Genomic DNA, 25,220 nt, shown 5'->3' with positions numbered 1-25,220 from the left:
CTCCAACTGTGCTAGCTTTCGGACTCATATTATTTTCAACTATATTGTTTTAATGCGAGGTAAAATTAGGATTAGCAGCCAAACTTTGCAAACTTCGTCGACGGAATAAATTCCCCCCCCCCCCCAAATCTTTGTTTTTTACTTGTCCAGAATCATCGATTTTGCACACAAAAATTGCAATCGGGAACGAATTTACGCAAATTAATTTTCGTGGGAAGGCTTATTTTTGAAATCTGAGGCTTCTACGGAGAAAGTTCTCGTAGGAGGCTTTATTTTGGTCTGGGAGTCTGGTCTGTAGAACTTCCCTGCTGCTTAAAGCAAGTGCTAATTTGTATCCCTTTATCTGACCAGTCAAGACGTCCAGGCATTCTGAATCTAAGTTATCTTCCTTTATTCGTTCACATCCGGTGATACTACAGTAAGTGGTCGTTAACTGTTCCTTGTGTGTGAGTTTTATTACTGCTTGACTGCATATTGGGCAAAGTGACAAAATTATTGGCCAATGGAAACACGTCAACGAAAAACAAATCCGGTCGGATTAATTACCAGTGTTTTAAACATCATTGTGTTTATTCGTCCCAGATACGTGCGAAGAGATCACACTTTTATTTTAGTCCACCGAGTTAACACAGGGAAATTAATGAAAGGCACTTTACTGACATAAGTGCACATTTCCTTTGTGAACTGAAAAAAATACAGTAATCAGTCTTTAACTTTTAACTGATTACAGAGAGGATAAACTTGTAGAGATCTGAAGCAATTACTTTAAAGTAAGGAGAGACTAGTGTTTAAACAGCAAAATATATATTTTGATCACTTTATTAGAAGTATCTGTGAAATTAGATGTTCTTTTCCATTATTGACAAAATTTATTTACTGATTATTTTTGCAAACAGTGCCATAAAGAAAATTCAGAAAAGTAAAATTCACCTAAAAGAAGAGGGATAAAACATAAATATGCCACTTAAAACGTAAATATGCCATTTAAAACATAAATATGCCTTTTAAAACATAAATATGCCACTCACTCTGGGGTAATTTGTTATCCAAGCAGATACGAAGTCACACTGTGCAGGAAAAAAAATCAAATATGACACAGCTAAGAGACTAATAAATTTCAGCCACACTGGGTTGATAATTACCCATGGCTCATAGTGACTCACTCGGAATGAAGTATGCTTTGCACCTACTCCAAACAATATTCTAAACTGGCTTGCTTTGGATATCCAACCAGTATATTTGTCATTTATATCTGGCAAATTCAAGTTTCACTCAATCACGTCCTATGACCGTTTGACCCTGATAAAGCCTGTGCAGCAGAGTATATGTAAGACACTAGCCAACCTGTGCAGCAGAGTGTATGTAAGAAGCAGAGTGTATGTAAGACACTAGACAACCTGTGCAGCAGAGTATATGTAAGACACTAGCCAACCTGTGCAGCAGAGTATAGGTAAGACACTAGCCAACCTATGCAGAAAATCCCAGAAGTTGGCGTTAGTAACATAACACGAATGAAAAGCCGTTTTGAAATTAAATGAAAATGGAATGTAATAAACTAGAATGATAATTACCATTAATACAGACTACACCCTATCCCAACATGGAAAACCATTTATTGATCTGGATATTATGTGCGTGCTCCAGAAAAGAACAGTAGTAAATCTGGTGTTTAGAACACAACACACCCGGGCATTTATTGATATGGAAATTATGTGCGTGCTCCAGAAAAGATCAGTAGTAAATCTGGTGTTTAGAACACACCCGGGCAACTGGACTATTGTAACTCAATTCTGTCTGGTTCATCTCAATATCTACTTCAGAAACTTCATAAAGTTCAAAACACAGCTGCTCGGATCATACTTAGAGTACCACGATCAGAGTACACCTTCCCGCTGCTCTGTACCATACACTGGCTATCCATTCGATCCAGGATCAAACACAAAATTTGTTCTCTGTACTAAGTTTCACTGAAGGACTCCAGTCCAACATACCTATCCGACCTCACCCACGTGTACACACCAGCAAGATACTTACGCTCCTCTTCTGACAATCGTATACTCGGTATTCCTACTACGAAAATGAAATCATATGGACAACGTTCTTTTGCATACCAGGGCCCAGCAACGTGGAATGAATTACCAACGGAACTTAAACACAAAGACACAGTGATCCCATTCAAGTGTGCTCTTAAAACTCACTTATTTCGACTACAAGAACAAACTTAAAGACCTAATAATGTTCCCTACCTTAAATATTTTCAGCATGTTTTTATGTTTTCTAATTCCATGGTGTTTGTTGTTGTTTTTTTTGTAATAATATCATTATATGTTTGTTTTTATGTTACAGGTGTTGTCTAATGTTGTAAAGCGCTTAGAGTTTCTAAAGATTAAGCTCTATTCAAAGACATCATCATCATCATTATTATTATTATTATTATTATTATTATTATTATTATTATTATTATATTTTGGGGGGAGAAATCGTTTAAAAAAGTTTCAGTTCCAGCAAGAAATAAGGTATAAATAAGATAGCTGATAATACAAGTTGAGCCCTTTTATGAAATAAATAAGCTGTACAATAACTCTTTTTGTATTGGTTTAATGCGTACATCTCATCAAATCTAGGCAAAATATTGAAATTACTGGGACAAGTGAAAATATAGATGGGGAAAGTCAAATTTCTGAAACATGTCCATGACAAGTGTGGGGGGAGAACATTTTGATCAGACCTGCATTATTAGAAGACAGAAAAAGTGCAGTGAAATCTAATGAAACAGGTCAAAGGTCAACCGTATGTGCGACCTAAATTGTTGTCGTGTGCTGTCATTCAGGTCAATATCAGTTGAGTAGTATATTTCATTCAAGAGGTGGGGGGAGAGGAGGAGAGTTTGCCATTATGTTGGAGGGGGAGGGTACAAGTACCATATTAGACAGGTTACGTGTAGTGTTGGGCGCATGTGGTAAAAGTAGAAATGTTACATGAGCTCTTGAATTATGATACAATAATATCCTGATTTAAAAAAATCACTCTATTATTCAGAATCTTCAAACCAATAGATTCGCCTTTTTCACATGATTTCAAACTTAGAAATAAAACAAAATATGGTATAAGCTTTCCAATCACTTCGAATCTTTAAAAATATTATTTAGATACAATTCTAATTAAGATATTTGATAAAGTGCATAACATATAACATTTATGGTATATACTACATGGTTCTGTCCATAAGATGCAACATTTGATTTATAAGATTTGTCATGCAATCATTTGATTAGGTACGTGTACAAAATGAACGATTTTTGAGATAGCTTAAAGCATTTATGGTGAACCTGTAGAACTAGTGAGAAATTTATGATATTTATTATCTCCTATTACGAAGATGGAAGACATGAAGAAGAGGTGAGAACAAAAATTAGGATGGTGAAGGATGTATTTAACAAGAAGAAAGAATTACTAACGTAGAAAAATTAACAATGATTTGAAGAAAAAAAAGAAGATTCTCAAAACCTGGGTATGATGTGCAACATTGTATGGCTCAGAAACTTGGGCTCTTAGAAAGGACGAACGACGAAGGTTAAAAGCTTTTGAGATGTGGATCTAGAGACGCATGGAGAAAGTTATCTGGAGTGGTAGGAAAACAAATGAAAAGGTATTAAGTTTAGTAGGTGAAAAGAGAAGATTGTTGAAAGTAATTTTGGAGAGAAAGAAAAGAGGAATAGGATAGAAGTGAAAACCTATTAAGAGATGTACTAGAAGAAGGATTGGATGGAACGCTACCAAGAAGGAAAGTAAGCAGTGTGCAAGGATTGGATGGAACACTACCAAGAAGGAAAGTAAGCAGTGTGCATCTGGTTGACCTCAAAGATGGACAGTCAGATGAAGTAGTGAAGCGTAGAGCGCTGTCAGGAGAAGAATGGGAAAGATGGATGCATCAAACCTGCAGTACCGCAGAAAACTAATACACATCACCTAATATCCAATATAATTACAGTGTTATGTAGGTACGTGTCAGTTGAGTTCCATGATCCATGCCAAACTTGCTGGATATTACCAAATTGGGGTGGGTGGGTGGGGTAAAATCTCTCCACAGTCCTCGTCCCCTGAGAGACAATGAATTATTTATTAGCATAAGTAGTAACTGAAAATTTGGAATTAATCTGATGTATGATAGTGATGTTAACTGTTGCGATTGTAGTGTTCAACGGCTAATGAATCCAATATCAGAAAACTTGAGTAATACTAAAATCAAGGTCGCCTTTCCTTCGATGCGGAATAGTCTCCAGTCTTCATAATTTATATATGACCAAGTTAACAAAAGCATATCAAAGCAAATTAAAAATATGTCATGTTTACTTTCCGTATGGAATTTATAAATTTGTATTTCTTTTTGCATAGAATTAGATCCATTAAAACACTCACCTATTATACATGATCCCTGTCCGACAGAACTCCTCTGCATTCAGCAGATGTTGACCGCGGTTTTGAACTGCTAACGCAGTGCTTGGAAATCAGCATCATCACCACCTCGAAGCAAAAATAACGCGTTTTAACTCTCCCAAGGAATTAATCAGTTCCCAGAGTTCTAGGCTTCACTGGAATTATGTATAACGGGGCGTACCCTCTAGAGTTAATTGTTTTCAGTCTTGTCAGAAAAGGCGGAAAGTTTCTTGTTGGTTTAAAGTGGGTCATGTAACAAGATAACCGGGTGGGATATTTCGGATTAACAACAGAACACGTTTTGACGACACAGATATATGGTTTAATATGGCGATTTATATGAGTAGTGGATTATGAAGATGTGTGCGTATTTATAATCCAAATATTGGATCTATTTAACATAAAAAACGCACAGTTTCAAAGATGGAAAAAATATACAAATAAATTAGTTCAGAAACCCTAAAACACAGGATAAATGATTTCACAAATGATTCAATAATGGAAAGGTGAATATAGTTCACTCAAATAGTAAACGATGTAAGTCTTTACACATAGTAAAAAATGTATTCGCTCAGGTAGCGAAATTATGTCACTAAACAAGAACGGATATACAATCTATCCTTCCAGTCCTGAATAATACACTGGGTCTTACTAACCCAAAATTAGCATACAGCTAAAAATACATGTGTGGAGATGCACTCCGTCACCCGTGCACCATATCCGCTCCACAGCTCCTCCGAATCAATTTCACAACCAATATAGACTCCGGACCCTCGGAATACTATGATCACTTGAAACATTAGACCCTCCGGACACTTGAAATATTAGACCCTCCGGACCCCCTGGTCCTTTGACGGCTCTACAGCTGGGTCACCTTAGTCACTCTTGACATTCCGGACGCTAGACATTAGACGCTCCGGCACCTTAAACGCTCCGGACACACGGACGTTTCTACACTCTGACAACACCGGACACCCCGGATATTCCTACCTTCAAAAACTCAGCCCTACAGCTGGAGTCGTGCGAATCCTTTTAGCAGGCCGCTTGCTGACAGGTCACTCTAGTGACAAAACTGAATCCATTTTCCTCATCACTCCCCCATTTCTAATGTAAACTAGCTAGGATTTTATGCAGGCACGAGTCATTATGAGTTTCACGATTCATAGTTCCCTGTATTGCACAAAGTAGGTGGATTTACACCCTTCGCCATATACGCATTGGACCTATAATCCACTGTTTGAAAAATATTCAACGAAGGGTTATTCGGGTATCTAAGCCATTTATATTTTTGTCTGCACATGGCTGTGGTACATGAGTAATTGCAAATGTTGTAGCAGAAACCAGCTTCCTCTTATATGTGAAAGTGTTCGTAACGTTTAGTAACATTGATCACATGCTTTTACACCGTATCAGATTTATCCTGTCGGCGTGTGAATCACGCAAAATGTTAACTTCATGTTACAGTTTAATGTTGAAAGTTGGCAGGGTCATTAAGCACATTGAGGGTATATTTTAAACAAATCTGGGATTTCTATCGCTCTTAATTGTAAAGTTGTTCACAGATTTGGGAACATTTTTACTTTTGCAGTCCTTAACACAAAATATTTAAGATTTAAAAGCATGGCGAGATTATATATATACAAGTTTTGGACGGTATACAAATTTACACAAACGGGATCTAGTTATCATAAATAAACCGCTAGTCGAACCAAAGACTGTGATCTTAAAATGCAAGATGCATAGAATAAACCGGCAGATAATCAAACCTTGGTCGAAACAATGACTATGGACTGACAGCACCAGAAAACAATTCAGTCTTTTCTGTCTCATTCGTTCGCTTCTGTGGACTGACAGCACCAGAAAACAATTCAGTCTTTTCTGTCTCATTCGTTCGCTTCTGATTTCCCGCTATGTTTAGCTCGTTTATGATGAAAACGTGAGTTGACGTTTGATCCCACATATTCCTATAACGATGAAAACGAAAGAGACGACAACAAGTACTGTATGTATAATCCTTTGGTTATTCTAATAGTAACTTTGTACTGAAACTGTACTGTACGGCGAAATACATTGTCATATAGTATACAAGCGACCGTTTTGTGAGTATGCTAATAATAAGAATTATTATTATTATTATTATTATTATTATTATTATAAATAGTGTTTGAACGTGAATAGAAAAATACAGTTCTCTCTGCAGAGTAAGGCACAAAAAAAATTAGATAAACGAGATTAAGACCCCCTATGTTGAATCTCAGCTACCTGGACCCCACAAGACTCCAACCCACGTACGTTATGCTGCGCGAAAAAATGCAGTTTGTGTTTTTGCGGTTCTTCACCATCTCTTCGCCGCTTTCACCCCAGTTACATATTAAACCGCTTCGGAATATTGTAGCGATTTTCCGTTTAAAGCCGGAAACTTTATGGCACATAAATAGGCGATGATGGCGAATTTTCTGCCCTATGTACAATACAGTGCCCAAGTAATATCCACGCATGTCACCTAAATCAAACATTAATTCAATATGACAATATATAATCCATTGGTATAAAGATACACAATCCGTTCGTATGAAGATACATAAGCCACTGGTATGAAAATACATAATCCATTGGTTTGAAGATAAATAATCCGTTCTTATAACGTATAAATAATCTTCATATATGCATAATTCATTCCTAAAATGCGTTCATAAATTCTTAGGAGCATGATGGTTTGCATCAAGTTAAAACTTATGCAACTTTTCGAATAAATTTATACCGAATGAGGTTTTAATGCAATGAAAACTAGGTCTGACTCAAAGAGAATTGATATAACAATCTCACAGATCACAGAATTACTGGATTTACTATACTAATTATAAGAAAAATGGGAACCAGTCTAAAAAAGGGGTTAAGATATATATATTTTTTATAATTGTTTACTCTGGCGAGGATTGGTTGATAATGAAAGTAAGATTTTAGTAGATAGAACCTTTAGAGAGCTTATCCTACTTGTAACTGAAAAAAAAAGATATTGATTTACTAATGGAATTTCAATATTTTTACAGATCTGACTTTGGAAAACTTATTACTGAAATTAGCTCTTGATTCCTTTGTGCAGAACTGAAAACACAAGTTCATACACATATAGATCCAGAAAATGTCCTTGGCTGATACATTTTTCTCAACACAGATGCTGTTATCAATGATTTGTCTATAGTGACAAATGTAGGTTTGATTATGAGCGTTTAAAATTTAAAGTTATTAAATTTTTAATATCATGGTATTTGAATAGATTTTCAATGGAAGCTGATTTAGTACCGTGAGTCCTTTACTTTACACTGTACGTGGTTCTTTGGGTTCTCTCCCTTTCAACATTCATTTGATAACGCAAAGTGACTTAAATGGATTTTATCACGTCGATGCTGCATTAAATCCGAATAATCATTAATTTAAAAATTTGTGATAATAGCAATTTTATGTCGTGTGGAAGCTTAGTTTAATATGTTTATTTTTTTTAAAAATGTCAAACTTTTCAGACCAGGTCTGGGTGTCTCTTACAAAATTTATTTCTGAACTCCAACTTGAGTTTGGAATCCAGCAATTATAGTTGCTTAAACTCCGACTTAAAATTCGGTAATCAACAGTCTTTATGTTATAATTAACACTAGATTTGGTTTAGTGAAATTGACCAGATCCCCAATTTATGGTACTCAAATCGTACGTGGAGAATGTCAATGTCATTGAAAAAGAGTTAGTAATAGATAGGAAACAGAAGTTGATATATCTTAATAATTATCCAGATGAAACTTAAGTTTGGTTAAAATAACATGATGCATAATTTTAGGGGCTTCAAACTTGTGCTGAAAATGCATATTTAAAAAAAAACACTGCGGCATGTGTGTATATTAATATACTTATTTACTAAATGTCAACTCAAACGTCAGCCGATCTTTCTCATAAACTATACAATTCATTTTTTCATTATCAGACCCAGCATTAATGGTGACATACATTCCCAATGCAAATATTCCACCAAACATGAAGAAATCGTACTGCCGATTTCCGATTACAGAAAATGGAATGCCCTTGACAACTGCCAGATGTACGACTTTCAATGTGGATGTCTATTTCCTAAACTTGTATGCAGACTACAAATCTGACTCTCTATTCCTCTATGAATACATCAGGAACATGATTTTCCTTGAGAGAAATCATTCTCGAGAAGACATACGGACATGGACATCTCTCCAGACTGGTCCTTCAAGTATCTACACCAGGATAGCGTTCGATTGGTTAAGCAACAGCTTGTACTGGACTGACCCCACTTATGGATGGATAGGAGTTATGAATACAAAAAGTGGCAGTGCGCACATGTACAGAATTCTTCAACACGAGATTATTCAGAGACCTCATGGTATAACGCTTGATCCACTTCAAGGGTAAATGCTATCTGAATTCATACTTTTCATCTCCTGACTTGGTCATTCTCTCTATAAGCTCTACGCTGAATGAAGTTCATCGCATTAGATCATCAATTGGCCAAATGTAATTTGTAGCAAATAGTGAATTGATAGACACATTCGCTTTTGTGAAGAAAAAGTGTATGTATGTATGTATGTATGTATGTAGCACCGTAGAAAGAAAATTACTAAGTAAAAGGTTTTGATAAAAGAAACAATTACCATAAAGTTGTGCAAGACATTACTTTGCCGACCAACTCCCAATTTCTCATGTTGCAGATTCATTTATGTAAACTATCATCTCATCTCATCAAGAAATAGAATCGTTTGTCCAATATGTTTGAAAGCTCAGACCCTAGAATGTAAAAGCTTTGTTCAGAAGTGATAATACCCAAAGTTTTTATCATATCCACGTATGTATAAGACTCCATGGAGTTATGCGAGAGACTCACTGACAAATTATCGTTTATGTGCATGCGAGTCACGTATAATGTGGTCTCATACTGTGGTATAAATAACCGTATAAAATAAAAGCATCGTATACATACCATTCTGGGGAGTGCCAGCAGTGATATGTGGTCACGTGATTATTTAATCACTATAAGGATCGACATTCATTTACTTGAACAATATATATATTGTTCACACACACACACATGAGCAAAACATTTGCAGGAATATAGAAATATACAAATGTTAAAGGAACACCTTTTCGTGTTCTTGCCATTTTGAGTATATTTCCTTCTCTAGTTTTATGATGGATCGATTGAGTGTTTGACTTATGAGAATTATTCATAACTAAGTCCATATGTTCTCGCATAAATCAAAATTATACCAATAGTATCACAGATTAATCTCTCATTCGCAGTATGTCCTGGACTGGCTGGTATGTTGTGTTTACAGCATAGCGATAATTTGTCGTGTATTTGAAAATGTTCCTCTTACTTTATAGCATTTTATTCTGGACTGACATTGGTCAGACGGCAAATATTTGGCAGTCAAGCATGTCAGGAGATGAGGTGAAGGTCGTAATTTCTTCCGGGCTGATAACACCATACAGTATAGTTGCAGATGTCCACGAGAAGAAAATCATCTGGATAGATGATGGAAGGGACACCATCGAGTCTGCGCTGTACGATGGAACAGGAAGGAAGATTATCAGACGAATAGCACATGCAGTGCTGTTTGATATTGAAGTATTCAGGGTAGGAAAAAGAAAATAGTTTTCTGAATTTGTGTTACAGAATCTTCCATTCTGAAGCAAATAGATTTACAGGATTAACGAAAACTCAGATTTAAATGTTTTTTTCACTAGAAAATAAAAAAAGCTTGTACCACCAAGTTTATTCGCATCCCTCCAACAATTTGTAGCATATTTGTTATATAGAGGCGTCTCGATTTCTGATTAATCTGCATATAAGCAACTAAATATTCAGATGTACTGAACTTCGTTTATTCTGCCATAAGAATCGTATCTTACCCGGTGAAGTTTAAAAAATAGACGCAGTAGATCCGGGGCCAGCATTTTCTTCGTTACTTTGGATGCTCTAAGAAACGGTCGAAAAACATAACTTGTACGATTTTTAGGTAGTACATGTTATTTTAACGGGTATCCAGTATAGTTAACTTCCAAATCTGAATGATCTGGAAATTCTGTAAGATTTTGCGCCAGGACCTTAGTGCTAATACTACTGGCAATAGCTAGGGTCTTAGTGCTAATACTGCTGGCAATAACTAGGGCCTTAGTGCTAATACTGCTGGCAATAGCTAGGGCCTTAGTGCTAATACTGCTGGCAATAGCTAGGGCCTTAGTGCTAATACTGCTGGCAATAGCTAGGGCCTTAGTGCTAATACTGTTGGCAATAGTTAGGGCCTTAGTGCCAATACTGCTTGCGATAGCTAGGGCCTTTCTTCTAACGAATTAAAATATAATTAATATATCCCCATGTTGGACCTATTTGATTCGTATGAATGAAACAGTTTTCTGCAACCCAAGTAATGTCGCCTTGTGGTTCGCATGAGCTATCGTGTAAGGCGTGAGACACTGCCAACGCATTTGCATGATTATATTGTCTGACATTGGAGAAACGGCAAGAGACGGGGTTATTCACGCCTAGCGTCTAAATCTAGAGGTCAAAGGGTGGTGTTAAGGTCAAAGGGTGGTGTTAAGCGTAAATACGTCTTCAGTAAAAATTCTATCAGTTCATTGCATGGTCGTGACAATTAACGCTGCAAACACAGTTACTTAATGGCGGATTTCAAGTTGCCTGATGAATTTTGACTGTTCCATTTTGTTGTCGCAAAGATTTAATTATTCATTACTCACCAATTTCAAAGTGAAAACTATGTGTGTACGTGTTTTGTCAAACGGTCTTCTAATGATTTGAATTCATAAACGGTCTTGCAATGCGTTGAATTCATGAAGGTGAACTCTGCTAAAATGGTTGTTTTAATAGTAATTTGAAATTATAACCAAGGTACGACTAGGTTTCATGTCCTTGGGATCACTGTGGTGATGTATTTCAAACTAGTTTGGTCTTAAAGTGATGTGGAAGGCGTATCCAAACGATTTGTCAGAGTTAAACATTCCTCTTCTGATAACGGTAGTAAGCCCGTCCTATTTGGATATAAATATTGAGGGGGAGAGCGCAATTAGTCCGAGTTTTCTCTGACCCTTGCCACCCCATTTTTGATATTTGGATGTTTATGTTGGGGTGTAGGATCAGCGTCCATTCCCTATCGAAAAGTTGGAATTCGCCGAGGGCATCCGCTTATTAGCCTGCCTAGCAAACTTGAACGAACTTTCACCGAGTAATATCTGCATGAAATCGATAGGAATATGATTTATTTTCTCAGATATTGCGAGTAGAGCATTTTTATAGCTTTGATCCGCTGACAGACTAGCCGAAACAATAGCTTTGATTAAATATGACCTGGAACTCGTCATTTGCATTCCGAGTCACATGACTGCACAACTCTCGCGACCTACATGTTAATGACATCAGAGTTCAAATAGTCACGTAATATTAACACTAAAGAATTTCTACTGTTGCTGCAGGAAAACATATAAATGAAAGCCACATACTATTTACATTAAAATGAAAGAACATAAACCTCTAAAAATATTTGTTCTGAAAACCACGACCAGAAATCTGAAAATGTTGCAGCAACTTGGAAAAAAAACATATTCAATAAGCGGATAGCACAGGTTAATGCGGTAGTCACGTGATACCAACAAAATACATTGCGGACACGTGCTTAGTACTTGATGAATCTGGTTTTCTCCACCTTGCTACCATACCGGCAGGTTTCTAGTCATTGTTCTCAGAATAAATATATTTGGGAATTAAGTGTGCGTTATATTTATGTACAAGTATTACGTGACTTTTAATTAATATTTCGAATTCTATGTACAACAACTTTTGAAATGGTATTTTGTTGATAGCACGTGGTTATTGGACCTCTCATGTCATTGACATGTAGGTTGCAAGATTTGTGTAGTCATGTGACTCGATGAATGGTCGTTATAGTTTGCTTGGCCGGCTACTAAGCGGCTACCCTGTGCCGACACCAAATGGTGTCGGCGAATTCCAACTTTTCGATAGGGAATGGACTCTGACCCTACACCCCAACATAATACGTCCAAATATCAAAAATGGAGTGGCAAGGGTCAGAGGAAACTCGGACTAGGGCACAATTAACTTATTAGACTTGGAACTCAGTGGAGTTACTTCACGAAGACTTTGTTCGTGTGAGGGAAATTTGCATTGCCGAACTGTCTTTCATCCTTCTAAGTCAGTATACATCTAGAATCTTATACCGTGTGAAGCGGCCTAACACTTTTATATCCGTCTAACGGACCCGACCTCATGGAACTTTTCTCTTGTTTAAAAATATACTATCTACATTTCACGTGTTATTGTAGTTATGTCCCTTTTCAGACAAAATCTTAGAGAATTTAATTGCAAGACGGCAATATTCTAAAGCAGCTGTCTCTCCCCCGCTTTAGCTCAGCTAATGCGTCTAGGAGTTTTGGATTTGCAACGATTGGAACTACTTTTTAAAACTGTACACTCTGCTGTTATTCGTACGTGGTGAATCAGAGACTTCCTCCTGAAGAAGCTAAATCCAAGGAGAGACTCAGTCTCATTACACAGGACTGCAGTAATTGAAAACTGCTGCGTGAGCGTCACTCGATCACGTGCAAATCTGCCTTTAGCATAAAGATTACTTTTAAAGACATGTCGAGCTGGACGTAACATCATGGGGCAATTTCTTTTCTCTATAAAAAATTATTATTAGGTTACATTGTGAGTTAAGTTTTACAAACTATGGGCACAGTAAAAATGCTATTTTTTTCTTTACCTGCAAGCGCATAATTAAACCTATATTCAATTTTCAATAATGAAAAACAGAATTCCAATAATATTTTGAAATACTTGAGTCAAGTTGTATGAAAATCAGCCAGTAGCATGCTACACACTATGTTACAGGATCTTGTCTACGTCTCTGACAGACAAAACAAACTCGTCCACGTCATGGACAAGAACAACAGTGGAACGTATCAAACACTGCAGCTTTCTGATCATGTTCCGCATGGAATTGTAATGTATCATCGGGAAGCACAGCTGATGACCAGCACGGGTAAGAACACGCGCGCGCGCACACACACACACACACACACGTGTGCGCGCGATCACACATACACACTCTTTCTCTCTAACCCTAACAACTCCAGAGGGCTGCCGAATGGCACATGTTCCATTCTGATATGCAAATGAGGTTCTCAGTTGTTGGTTTTACCATAAGATCAAAATGAATTTGCTCTCAGGCTAGAAACCATGATGCCACTACTATGGTTGAAGTTAGATATTTTCTATCTTTCCATTTTTTAATTCAGATTAATATTTTACATGCACCAGATCCATCACAAACTGTAGCTTTCATCTCATATATATGTAATATATATATATATATATATATATATATATATATATATATATATATATATATATATATATATATATAATGGAAATTAATTTACCTGCACATGTAACACGCTTATGATTACAAAATTTACTAACAAATATGAAAATATGACACATCTAAATTCTGTACGTAAGTGAAAGCCTTTGTACTTAAGTGTACATGAAATGACTTTTCGTCTTACCATGTTTATAAGGTCAGACAAATATATGTACTCAATGTGTGACAAAATGAAGCAGTAGGATTTCTATTTCTCTAATCCATTATTTATTGATTTAGCTGTCTCGCAGTTTAGCAGCATAGAGGATGAATAGAGGAATATGGCGGCCACACCAAGTGAAAACATGACGTAAAATAATTACTTGGAACCGTTGGAATGACCAATGAATAGTGACATAAACTATATGTGACACATCATGATGATTATTCTGCGCTAGAAAATGTGAATATTTTTATTCACGATATGAACAATTGGGTGTGGGGGTGAACTGATATCTTGACCAGACAAAGTGAAAAAGTCAGTTAAAAAATATAGCAAAAGGAGGTGCCCGCGACCAGCTGAATGACGTGGGATATCTCTTAAATCATGTGGAATTCTTGTGTTTTTTCTTTTTCCCTTACAATTGTTGGATCGTTGAGTACGAATTGTTAGAGATTCAGAGAATTTATCTTTTTTTCATTTTTCTTTATTCATATTACTTTTTCCATTATTCGTGCACATACATACTTGTGAATCGCCAATTCTGAAACGAACTTTTAGTGATTCAGAATGTTGTCCAGGCTGAATTTTAGTTTGTTAATTTGTAATCAAGCACGAATTCCCCACCCACCCACCCCAGGTGAATCCCGGGCGCTTTAAAATGAACTCCCTTTGAGGATCAGGGAGGGACAGGTATGTTAGCTTTTTTTTCACATATTTACAAGTACCCACTTAAGTATATCTCATCTTATTTCGGTGTGTCACGGGGTTCCCCACTATAATAGCATATGTCGCAGACGCTGACAATATGTCTATCGCGTTTGTCGTTTTTTGCAATCGAACCCATGAAGTCATTTTCACTATCTGAACGTTCCTAACTATTAGGCCACTGTCTCAGTTAAGAATATTCAATGAAATAATTCATATGAGCATCTTACTGAACAGACGGACATATATTAAATATACACACGCATTTAGACTTTATAATTTATTTATCAAGCATTTTTATTTAATGTAACATATATTTCTCTTGCGAATATACAATAATCAATTTTACCAGTAAATGTCAGCACCTTAGCGTATTGAACTACGTGACCTCAGTTGAGAATCACAGCAAATCATTACACGCATAGGTATTTTTAGCGCAAACACGTGGCCAGGGTAATGTCTAAACAGTGAGTTTGATTAAGATCAGGCAATTCACTGTTGCTGAAAAAATACGTTACGTTAATGTAATACAGTAAAACCGTGTATATCTACTGACTTAGTGATCTGTAATTAATTCGTTGTTATAATAATAATGAGTGATGCTGCGCTTACTATGGAATCTCCAACGGCAAGATTAGCTCGACAACGACTAGATGCAATTAAGAGGTATCTTCAGTCCGTGATTCTGTAAAACAGCAGCAACAACAACGCCAGGATGTTCATGTGGAATTTACAGAGGGTACAGAACAGTTATTTAAGCCAGTCACAAAAGCCACTAAAGATCTTCTTCCGTCGGTGGCACAAACAGATAAATCAACCGAACAGACGGCTAAATCAACCGAAAAAAATAGCCAAAAGAACCAAACAAACCGAAAAGATTCTCAAAGAGCTTCCAGCTGGGATAGCTGCTGCTCAGCCACAATTACAGAAAAAAATACGGCCTGCAATATAGTGTATCAATCGAGCCCGTGATGAAATTGGTGATGTAATGGATCTTCTTGTTGAATCAGAGCCAGAACCAGAATCTGTTAAACACCACATTCCCGATTTACCTACGAAGGTTCTGTAAAACACCAGAACCCTGATGTGGCTGCTGCAGTAGGATGTCAAATTCGTAGTGAACTATTAGATCCAGAAACTGCAGATGTCCCAGGATGAGACTGGATTTGATTTTGTGTTTCGAAAATGCCATGGTATAAATAAAATAACAAAAATATAAGCCTTTATTTGAAGAATTTGAGAAACGAGTAAAGGAAGTTAGAAAAACCACATTATTTGGAAATATATTATCGCTCAGGAGATCACCATATGCACCGCCTCGTGTAGACGAAGAAGAACTACCTGAAGGAGCAATAGAAAGTGGCCTTGCCTCTCGCGAACGACGTCGTAAAAAACAAGAACGTCCAGAGTAACGTTGTTGGGTTATATACTTAGCAGATAGCATCACAACAGGGTGTTTCATTGTCACGACACATATTCATAGCGTTTCAAGATAACGTCAAAACAGACTCGCAGGTGCGAAACCCAATGGTGTTTGACCCGTTTGGAGTTTCTGAAGTCTCTCTGAAGATAAATGGTCATCAGGAGCCATCTGAAGAAGTGTTATTGAATTTTGAGAATAATTATGTTGCACATGTGTATCATCGGTTAATGTCATTCATGGATCGTGATCAGAATATTGATTATGGTTTGCAGATATATCAGCGGGCTTTTACATCGTTGTATCCGATCTATTATTTCTTGCTTGAACACCTAGGTTTGTTTAGACAATCCGTCGTTGACATACATTCTCGGGCTCGCGGAACAGGTGTTATTGTTAATTACAGAGCCATCGCTCTTATACTCTCAAAAAAAAAACAATATTGATTGGATGTGTTGGCTTACGAATGAGAGTCATTGATACGCCCGTAGAAAACGTAATTAGATCATTCATGATGTCACATCATGTCATCATGTCAATGTTACTCTGATACCTGATCAGATTAAAAAACTACAATGGGTATCAAAGACGAATTCTTGGGAAAAATCAGCGGCGTTGTAGGGTCCATATAAATTATCTTTGACTGAACGTCAACTCAAACACTACAGTGACGCCAAGAAATCAAAAACGGGTGTGAGACTTGGTCTTTCTGCGAATGCGATAAGTGACACAACAAAAGCTTGTGGTATATTTCCGTTTATAGCAGCGATACCAGCGCTAATTTCAGCAGCGGTCTCAGCTGTTGAAAAAGCAGCTGCACTTGGTGCCGCTGGAACAGCTGCCTATATGGCACTGATCAAGCAGCATGACAAGGTAAAAACACATCAACAAAAAAGAAAGCGGTCTAAGATTGTCAGGAACTCGGTACGGTCAAGGTCTGAGAGTTTCGCTAAAACTCCTCATGTCCAATTTTGATATACTTGATGATGCTCGGTTATTAAAGATAAAAAAAAAAAAACTTCATTGGTGTTTTCATGCGTCATCACTTACCGGAAAAACCAAATCGTGTTGAAACCGGTATCGTTAATCTCGATGAAAATTCTGACCCAGGTACTTCATTGGGTTGCATACGGGGTTGATCCACGTGGAGTTGTTTATTTCGATTCGTATGAATTGACGCCACCAAAAATATTTTACGATAAAGTAGCTTAGTCGATGACATACCAATCTGTTATTCAATATTACCAACACAGACAACAACGGATCCAGCAGTATGCGGTCCAGAAGTATTTGCTGTACTTAATGTTGTGTCAAGGTTATCAGCGCCGCCGCATAAAGTCGTGTATGAATAAACCGCGCGTCGTTTTAAACAGGTTAATGGTTTATAATGGTAGGTATTTACTAGAGATCCGCTAAAGGCCAGACATGGGGTGACTTTGATATATCCAAATATGTAACAAGAGATGAACTTGCTGCTCTTTTGCGGCTCGCCTATGTTGAACAAAATGAGGTTGTTGTTTTCAGGATCAGGAAGGATGGTTAAAATTAAGCAATATCCAGTTGACAGGTATTATTCTGCGAGTTCCGGGCGCGATCGAAGATAACTTAGTGGTGTTTACTAGTGCTGGTAAAATTAAAGAATCAAGGGATTCAACTTTTAAAATTATGGGAGAGATTGCCGAACGTATTAGAAGAATTGGGGACATTATGTATGGCGATTTTAGCATGAGCAAAAATATAATTATCAATGTGAAAGACCAGAAATTAGACGATGACGTGGCAACAACAAAAAAAAAAACGTGGACAGCAACAACTCTACAATCAGAACTGAGATCAGTCAGTGCTTTTTCTAAAGCCGGTGATGTAATGACTGGCGATCTCAATATGAGCGGAAACAGCATCGCTAATTTGAGAGTACCAGAGTCAAACGAGGACGCTGCAACGAAGAAATGCGTGGACAAAATCAACATTCCGATGATGACCTCGTTAATGACAATCAATGATGGAATGAATACGTTCAGATCTGAATATATTAATCATGTAGCCGCGTAGGTACATTTTCATAGAAACATAAATAGGACTATATATAATTTCTTTGGAAATCCAACGATTGTCAACATTAAGCTCGCTAAAATTCAAACACAACTTGTTCATCTAGTCAACGTTAAAAAGACAATCGAAATGATTAACAATAAGCACACCAACATCAACTCAAGAACCAATTTTGATAAACACGGCTGGAGTAATTCGATATTGGTTTTCCAACTATGATTAAAGCCCCTAAGGTCTGTCACATGAGATCACATTGGCATAATTACGATTTTATTATAGTTGACAAAATATTAGAGAAAAATCATTTGGTAGATTGGACGCTAATATTTGACTGGTAATTTCACATAAAACCGCAACTGATACAGCTGGTGGGCAAGCCCCAATCTGGGAGGTCGTTACCATCCAACAGGATCATATCAAATCGAACAAATCAGCGATGAACCTCAACGTAGAATTAAATCAATAACAGGAAAAGAATCAAAACTCGCTATCAAAGTGCACGAACCAATGCTTAGTGCCGCCATAGAAATATCGCCAGGGCATCTGCGGTATCCAATTACGCCGTTGACATATACAAATCGTCGATCAAAACCGTACTAGGATGGCCGCAGGCAGCAACAGCTGTTGTTAAACCACAACGTCCAGAGCGATCTGATTATTCAACGGAAGATGGTTCTTATAAATGGTTAGTTACAGGGAATGAAGATCTACTCAATAATTTCCAACGTCTGGATAAAAAACCTCTTCAAGGAGAAAAACTAACCAGCGAGATCACAAGGTTGTACGAACGAGAACAGCGAGAACTAAGAGAGGTTTCAGGAGTATATTATCGATTATCCTAATAAATTTATTAGATTAGGTATCGATATTACGATGAGTCATCTAGAAAGTCTGAGTGGCGATGCTCCCGATGTTTAGCATTACACATTTATGCGGCAGCCAGACATGAGGAAGATCTCGTTCAAGACAAATTATTTTATTATCGTTTTAACATTATTAAGAAAGACAAAATTGATGCGGTTAAACTGCCCCAGTTTGACTTTGATAAGATGAAGCAGATTATCAATGATATAGCTGACGAATATCTTCCGAAGATTGTTGCAGTATAGAAAAAAATAAAGGACACTCCAGATATTTTCCGACATAATAACGATCCAACAGGTGGTGGTCGTCATGTGTCGCTGGGTATTGTCAATATCACGTTGACGATTTCTGTAAATCTAGTATGTGACGCAGTCGACGGTAGCTATACCGTATCTGGGCAAGCATTACAAGGGCAGGCCGAGCAGTGATATGTTCGATACAGCTTTTCTCCGGATATTTCGCCGATTTTTTTAAAATTGTGTCTGTACCCGTTAATACTGTTTATTTACGATGTCATACACCATCGCTGTCAGGAATACGTTTTCGTCCAATCGACCTAGACGGTAATTTATTGCACAAACGTGCTTAAGAATTGACTGTAAGTTTGTATGTGCGTGACAGGCCGTGAAACAGCCAACGATGAACGGCCTCTGTCGGCCAGTAACAAAAAAGAACAAAACACGTTTTTTGTCGTGAATTTTTTGTTACTCTTTTTGGTCTTTGTTTAGGCTATTCGTCCTTGGCGGATTCTGCGGGAATCTTAATAGATTCCAACACAAGTCGCTTTAGTTTTCTCGCTCGTGCACTTACAGCCGCTCGAGTTTCATATTGTCGAGACAACTCTGATCGTATTTGCTGAATGGAATTTGCAAATGGAACAAATTTAGCTATATCATCTTGTTCATGTAAATCCGCCAATGACAATTATATTTCGCGTTGGAGTAATTTGTTAAATCCGTACTCTGCCGCTACTAGTGTATATATATATATATATATATATATATATATATATATATATATATATATATATATATATATATATATATATATATATATATATATATATCCTTATCACGTAGCTGCTATATCATCTCATAATCATCGTTGATTTTTTCAACGACGAGTTGAATCGCGAGACCATCTTGCTGAAATTTTAGATCGTAGAGATAGTCTCATTAATATTTTCCTGATTCATTATACAACAAATGTATTTCTTTAATAAAAGATTTTGTCGAGACCAATTCTATAACGTGTTACTGGATCGTGTAAACTTATCGTGATGAATCCATGCGGGTTTTCCTGAGCATGTGCGAAGAAGATTTTTAACTTACCTATTTCCATGTCGCCGGAACACCATGTCTAATGAATATTTCGAAGCGTATGTGTATCGACCCCGTTAAAAATAACCAATAAATTACAGTTATCTCTAACTACCTTGGGAATTTGAGCATAACGCTGAGTAACGTAAATGACACCTGTGTTTTTATGTCTGCCCCGTGAAAATATTCTGACTGGATTTGCTTGTTTGTCAATCCTGACATCATCGTCAATCACTGGAGTGTTATTATCCCCGTTAAGATCTTCGACGGACGGCGCTTCGTCGTTCTCTGTGATAAATTAAATAGTATCATCCTCGGCCAGGTGCAACTTACCTGGCCCTCTATGATCCCCAAAGGGAGTTCATTTTAAAGCGTCCGGGATTCACGGGGGGGGGGGGGCGGAGGATTCGTGCTTGTTTACAAATTAACAAACTTAATTTCAGGGTGGACAGCCTTCTGAATCTCTAAAATTTCGTTTCACACTTAGCCATTCTCGGGGGGGGGGAGGGTCACGCACAATGGAAAAAGTAAAATGGAAAAAGATAAATTCTCTGAATTTCTAATATTCGCACTCAGCGAAACAACTATTGCAAGAAATAAAAAATACAACAATTACCCAAGATTTAAGACATATCGAGCGTCATTCAGCCTTGTCGCGGTCACCTTCTTTTTGCTATTTCTTTTTTTACTAATTTTTTTCAATTGGTCTGGCCAAGAACTCTGTTTCCCCTACCCATGTTGTTCATATCGTGAATAAAAGCATACATATTTTATAGCACATAAAAACATCATGATGCATCACATATAATTTGTGGTACTTGTCATTCCAACGGTTCCATCTATTGTTTTACGTCATTTTTTCACATGGTTCGGCCGCCATATCCCTCTGTTAACCCCGTGTGCTGCTACTTTTCATCACATATCGTGCTCGAATTCAACAGAATGCTCCTTGTTAAAGTCAAAATCGTCCAATACTATTGCTTGGACTGGAGAAGCAATGTCAGTTTAAAAGATTCATCCAGACCAATTCATGTCCATTATTTTAAACTCCTAACTCTCTTAACGTACTATAGATCTCCTTCTTTTGTTTAGATCACTGCGGCAGACTGCAGTGCAGCCACATATGTGTAAGTCAGAAGGACGGTGCCATGTGCATGTGTAAAGAAGGGTTCATGTTGAATGCCGACGGTAAAACTTGTTCAGGTAAAGTCGAATAAGAAGTTTTCATCAGTCTCAATAACTCGCATTGAAGTACCATGTAGACTAAAATACGTTTTCTGAAATACTGTTACCTTTTCTTATATGATAATTTATCTTTTAGTATTATCATAAAATTTATCCAAAGATGTTTGACCTATATTTAACATTCTCCACGTCTTCTTGCTCAATTTTTCTATTTCTATTTTATTTTCTTTCCGTGTTTCGTTTTGTCTTCGACACATGATCTCTATGTCCGCAAAGAGGGCAATAGATATCCTGACAAATTAGAGAATTCTCCCCCTACTAATTAGTACCAATCTTCCGTTAAAATCTTATATATGTGATCATGCTAATGGTATTTTACATACATTTCTTTCAAACAATTATATATTAAACATATTATTTGGAATTTAAGCTTCTCTCTCTCTCTCTCTCTCTCTCTCTCTCTCTCTCTCTGAGGGTTAAATTCCGCTTGCTCAGCGATTGTGATCCCGTGCACCTCGAATCCTAACGTTTAATCACTTCCCTTCCTTTTGGAAGCATTAACGAAAGTTAGGGTCCTGATGTATGCGAGCTAAGTTAGTGATGCCGTTAATCGTTGCATGGTTTTGATTCTTACTTGGAACGAACTATTACCTTATAAGGGGTGTGATTACATTAGTGTCATTCATTGTAAATTTCGTTCATATATAATTGAGTATACAAACATCTTATGTGGGATCCCCCGAGCAGCAGGGAAGTTCTACAGACCAGACCCCCAGACCAAAATAGACCTTTCTACGAGAACTTTCTCCGTAGAAGCCTCAGATTTCAAAAATAAGCCTTCCCACGAAAAATAATTTGCGTAAATTCGTCACCGATTGCAATTTTTGTGTGCAAAAATCATTGATTTTGGACAGCAATTTTAGGGGGGGGGGGTAGGAGAAATTTATTCCATCGATGAAGTTTGCGAAGATTTGGCTGCCTTTTCATGAATAAATTTGATCGAGACCGATTCGATATCTACTACGCGGATCATGAAGATTAATCGTGATGAAACCATGCGGTATTGCCTGAGCGCGGCTGAAGAAATTTTTAAATTTGTTTATGTCCATATCGCCGTTGCACCAAGTCTGATGAATATTTCTCAACGTGTGAGTATCGACGCCATTGAACACCGATAAGATATTACAATTGTCCCTAATTACCTTTGGAATTTGCGTATATCGCTGCGTCACGTAAATCACATCGGTGTTCTTGTGTCGGCCACGCGAGAATATCCTAGCCGGATTAGTTTGCTTATCCAGCATAACATCATCGAATACAACAAGATTATTAACATCGCCATCTAAATTTTCCACTGATGGAGTTTCATTGATGTCTGTGATGAATTCGATCGTGCCTTCGTCGGTATTGTCGCTGAATTCCTTTAGTACCTGATAACAACGCTGATCATCAACGGACGGTGCAACCAAATACAACTTATCCCATTTTAGCCATCGCATTATCAAATTTAACAACAACTGCGTCTTTCCAGAACCGGACGGGCCAATAATTATCATCCTTATCGAATTTGGTAACACCGCGTTGTGTTTCACCTGCTCGCGTCGCTTCGTGGCTGAAAAATCAATTACATTCATGTTACTAGAATATATGGATTTATATTGTGTTAAATGTCGCACGCGCACAGCTACGATAAATCCAACCGAAATCGTCACACGCAATAACAGGAACGCAATTGCAGGAGAATGCGAAGTTTGCAAGACACGCAAATTCAGATTTGTAAAAAAAAAAATAGAAGAACCGGAGGAGACATTACCGCCTCCATGAAAAATCTACCTGGGCTGCCCTGGGCGAAATATCCCGGAGAAAAACATCTGCCAGGATACAATTACTGCGGACCTGGTACGAGGCTCGATATCAGACTCAACGATAATAATCAACCAAATCCCGGCGAAGATCCAGTAAACGCCATCGATAACGCGTGTTACTATCATGATCTTGCGTATCGCAGCGGGGATTTACAACAAAGACATCTCGCTGATATTAGGCTAATTCACGCACTAAACGCGATTCCTGACAAAAGTTTCAAAGAAAAATTGGCAACTTGGTTGATAAAAGGCGCGATGAAAGGTAAATTAGTACTCGGCGCTGGTAAATAATAATGGAGCAAATATATTATTCTCCGCGAGGTTTGTGGCGAGGAAAATCAGCAATAGCCAAACTCGCCAAGGCAGCAAAAGTAAAACAATCCACCGCTGAATCGTGGTTATCGAAACAGGCAGTCTGGCAAATTTATCTTCCTCCGCCTAAGAGAATACCGTATGCGAGTTTCTCAGTCAGCGTCCCTAATGAAGTTCATCAAGCTGATTTAATGTTTCTTCCTTACGATACCGTCGACGGAGTCACATATAAATATGTCTTGACAGTCGTTGATATCGCTAGCAGATACAAGGAAGCCGAGCCGTTATCGAATAAAACAGCAACGGAGATCGCTAAGGCGTTTAGCGAAATTTATTCACGATCTCCATTAACATGGCCGAAGCTTCTCCAAGTTGATCCAGGTCGAGAATTTCTTGGCGCGGTTACTTCACTGATGAAAAAGAATAATGTTAAAATCCGTCGCGGTATTGTAGGTGTTCATCACAATCAAGCTATCGTTGAGAGATTCAATAAAACTCTCGCGGAACGATTATTCGGAAACCAGTACGCGCGTGAATTTATTCAAGATAATCGATCTCATGATTGGGTATCGAGGTTGCCTCATGTGATTAACGCACTAAATAACGAGACAACGAGAACAATAGCAATGAAACCTGCAATTGCAATTACAAAACCAAATATACCACTAAAGCGAGATTCCACAATTCCGCCTGTGCTAGGTAGCGTCACGGTCAGGTATTTATATAAAGAAGGCGAGGCCGAGGGAGGCAGAAAAAGAGCAACCGATCCAAATTGGAGCGTTACGACACATAAAATATCAGCCGTAACAAGATCATCAGGAAGACCAGCAATTTATTTCCTAGATTCACTAGCGCCACAACGCGGATTTACCAAGGAGGAATTACAAATAATACCGAAAGATACTCAACTACCGCCGGCGTCATTAATGTGAAACCGAATTCTACCTAACTGAGATAATTTTCTTACTCTCGACACGGCTAAATAAACTAAATTTGACCAGGAAATTCTATCATCGACAATCCAAACTTGGCCATCCACGGTTAATCCCTGCGACGAGTGTATCGTTGTTGCGTAGCCTAGTTTCCATGGCGATCTTTCTGCGTTTATCGCGTCATTAACAAGATTAATATCAACAAGAATAATATCATTCAGTACCAAGATCTTTTCCTCTCCGCAGGGTAAAGTAACACTAATATTTTGTTTCCTGGTATCAGCGGGTCTGTAACACAACGGCACCTGTAATGTTGGAAATTTCTCGCAATGCAGTTTGAATAACATTTCCTGAATAGTATCGCGAACAATTTTTCTGCTAGCAACAATCAAATGATCGGGACGCCACAAATTTAGAAAAATATCCATCGGAGTCTCGTCGATTATTTTTCTCATCACATCGCATTGAATTTTATTCGGTTGTAATCGAATTAATT

At 37.6% G+C, this 25,220-nt stretch overlaps 1 protein-coding gene and 1 long non-coding RNA gene across 2 annotated transcripts in view; one reads left to right on the top strand and one right to left on the bottom strand.

Annotated features, from left to right (window-relative positions):
* Positions 1-4,558, bottom strand: part of LOC149773983 (uncharacterized) — a 28,930-nt gene extending 24,372 nt beyond the window's left edge. The window contains exon 1 of the long non-coding RNA XR_016417111.1: positions 4,420-4,558. This is a non-coding gene — a long non-coding RNA (uncharacterized LOC149773983). The remainder of the gene's footprint in view (positions 1-4,419) is intronic.
* The window catches only part of LOC149773981 (low-density lipoprotein receptor-related protein 1-like), an 86,233-nt gene that overhangs the window by 18,282 nt on the left and 42,731 nt on the right, over positions 1-25,220 (top strand). Inside the window, exons 2-5 of the mRNA XM_089945931.1 lie at positions 8,411-8,861; positions 9,835-10,087; positions 13,376-13,526; positions 21,523-21,633. Coding sequence (XP_089802057.1) covers positions 8,411-8,861; positions 9,835-10,087; positions 13,376-13,526; positions 21,523-21,633 — 966 coding nt within the window. The remainder of the gene's footprint in view (positions 1-8,410; positions 8,862-9,834; positions 10,088-13,375; positions 13,527-21,522; positions 21,634-25,220) is intronic.

The sequence above is a fragment of the Sinohyriopsis cumingii genome, unplaced genomic scaffold (assembly GCF_028554795.1).
Source record: "Sinohyriopsis cumingii isolate HCF-2022 unplaced genomic scaffold, ASM2855479v2 utg000488l, whole genome shotgun sequence".
NCBI lineage: Eukaryota > Metazoa > Mollusca > Bivalvia > Unionida > Unionidae > Sinohyriopsis > Sinohyriopsis cumingii.
This window is presented reverse-complemented; position numbering and strand designations above follow the sequence as displayed.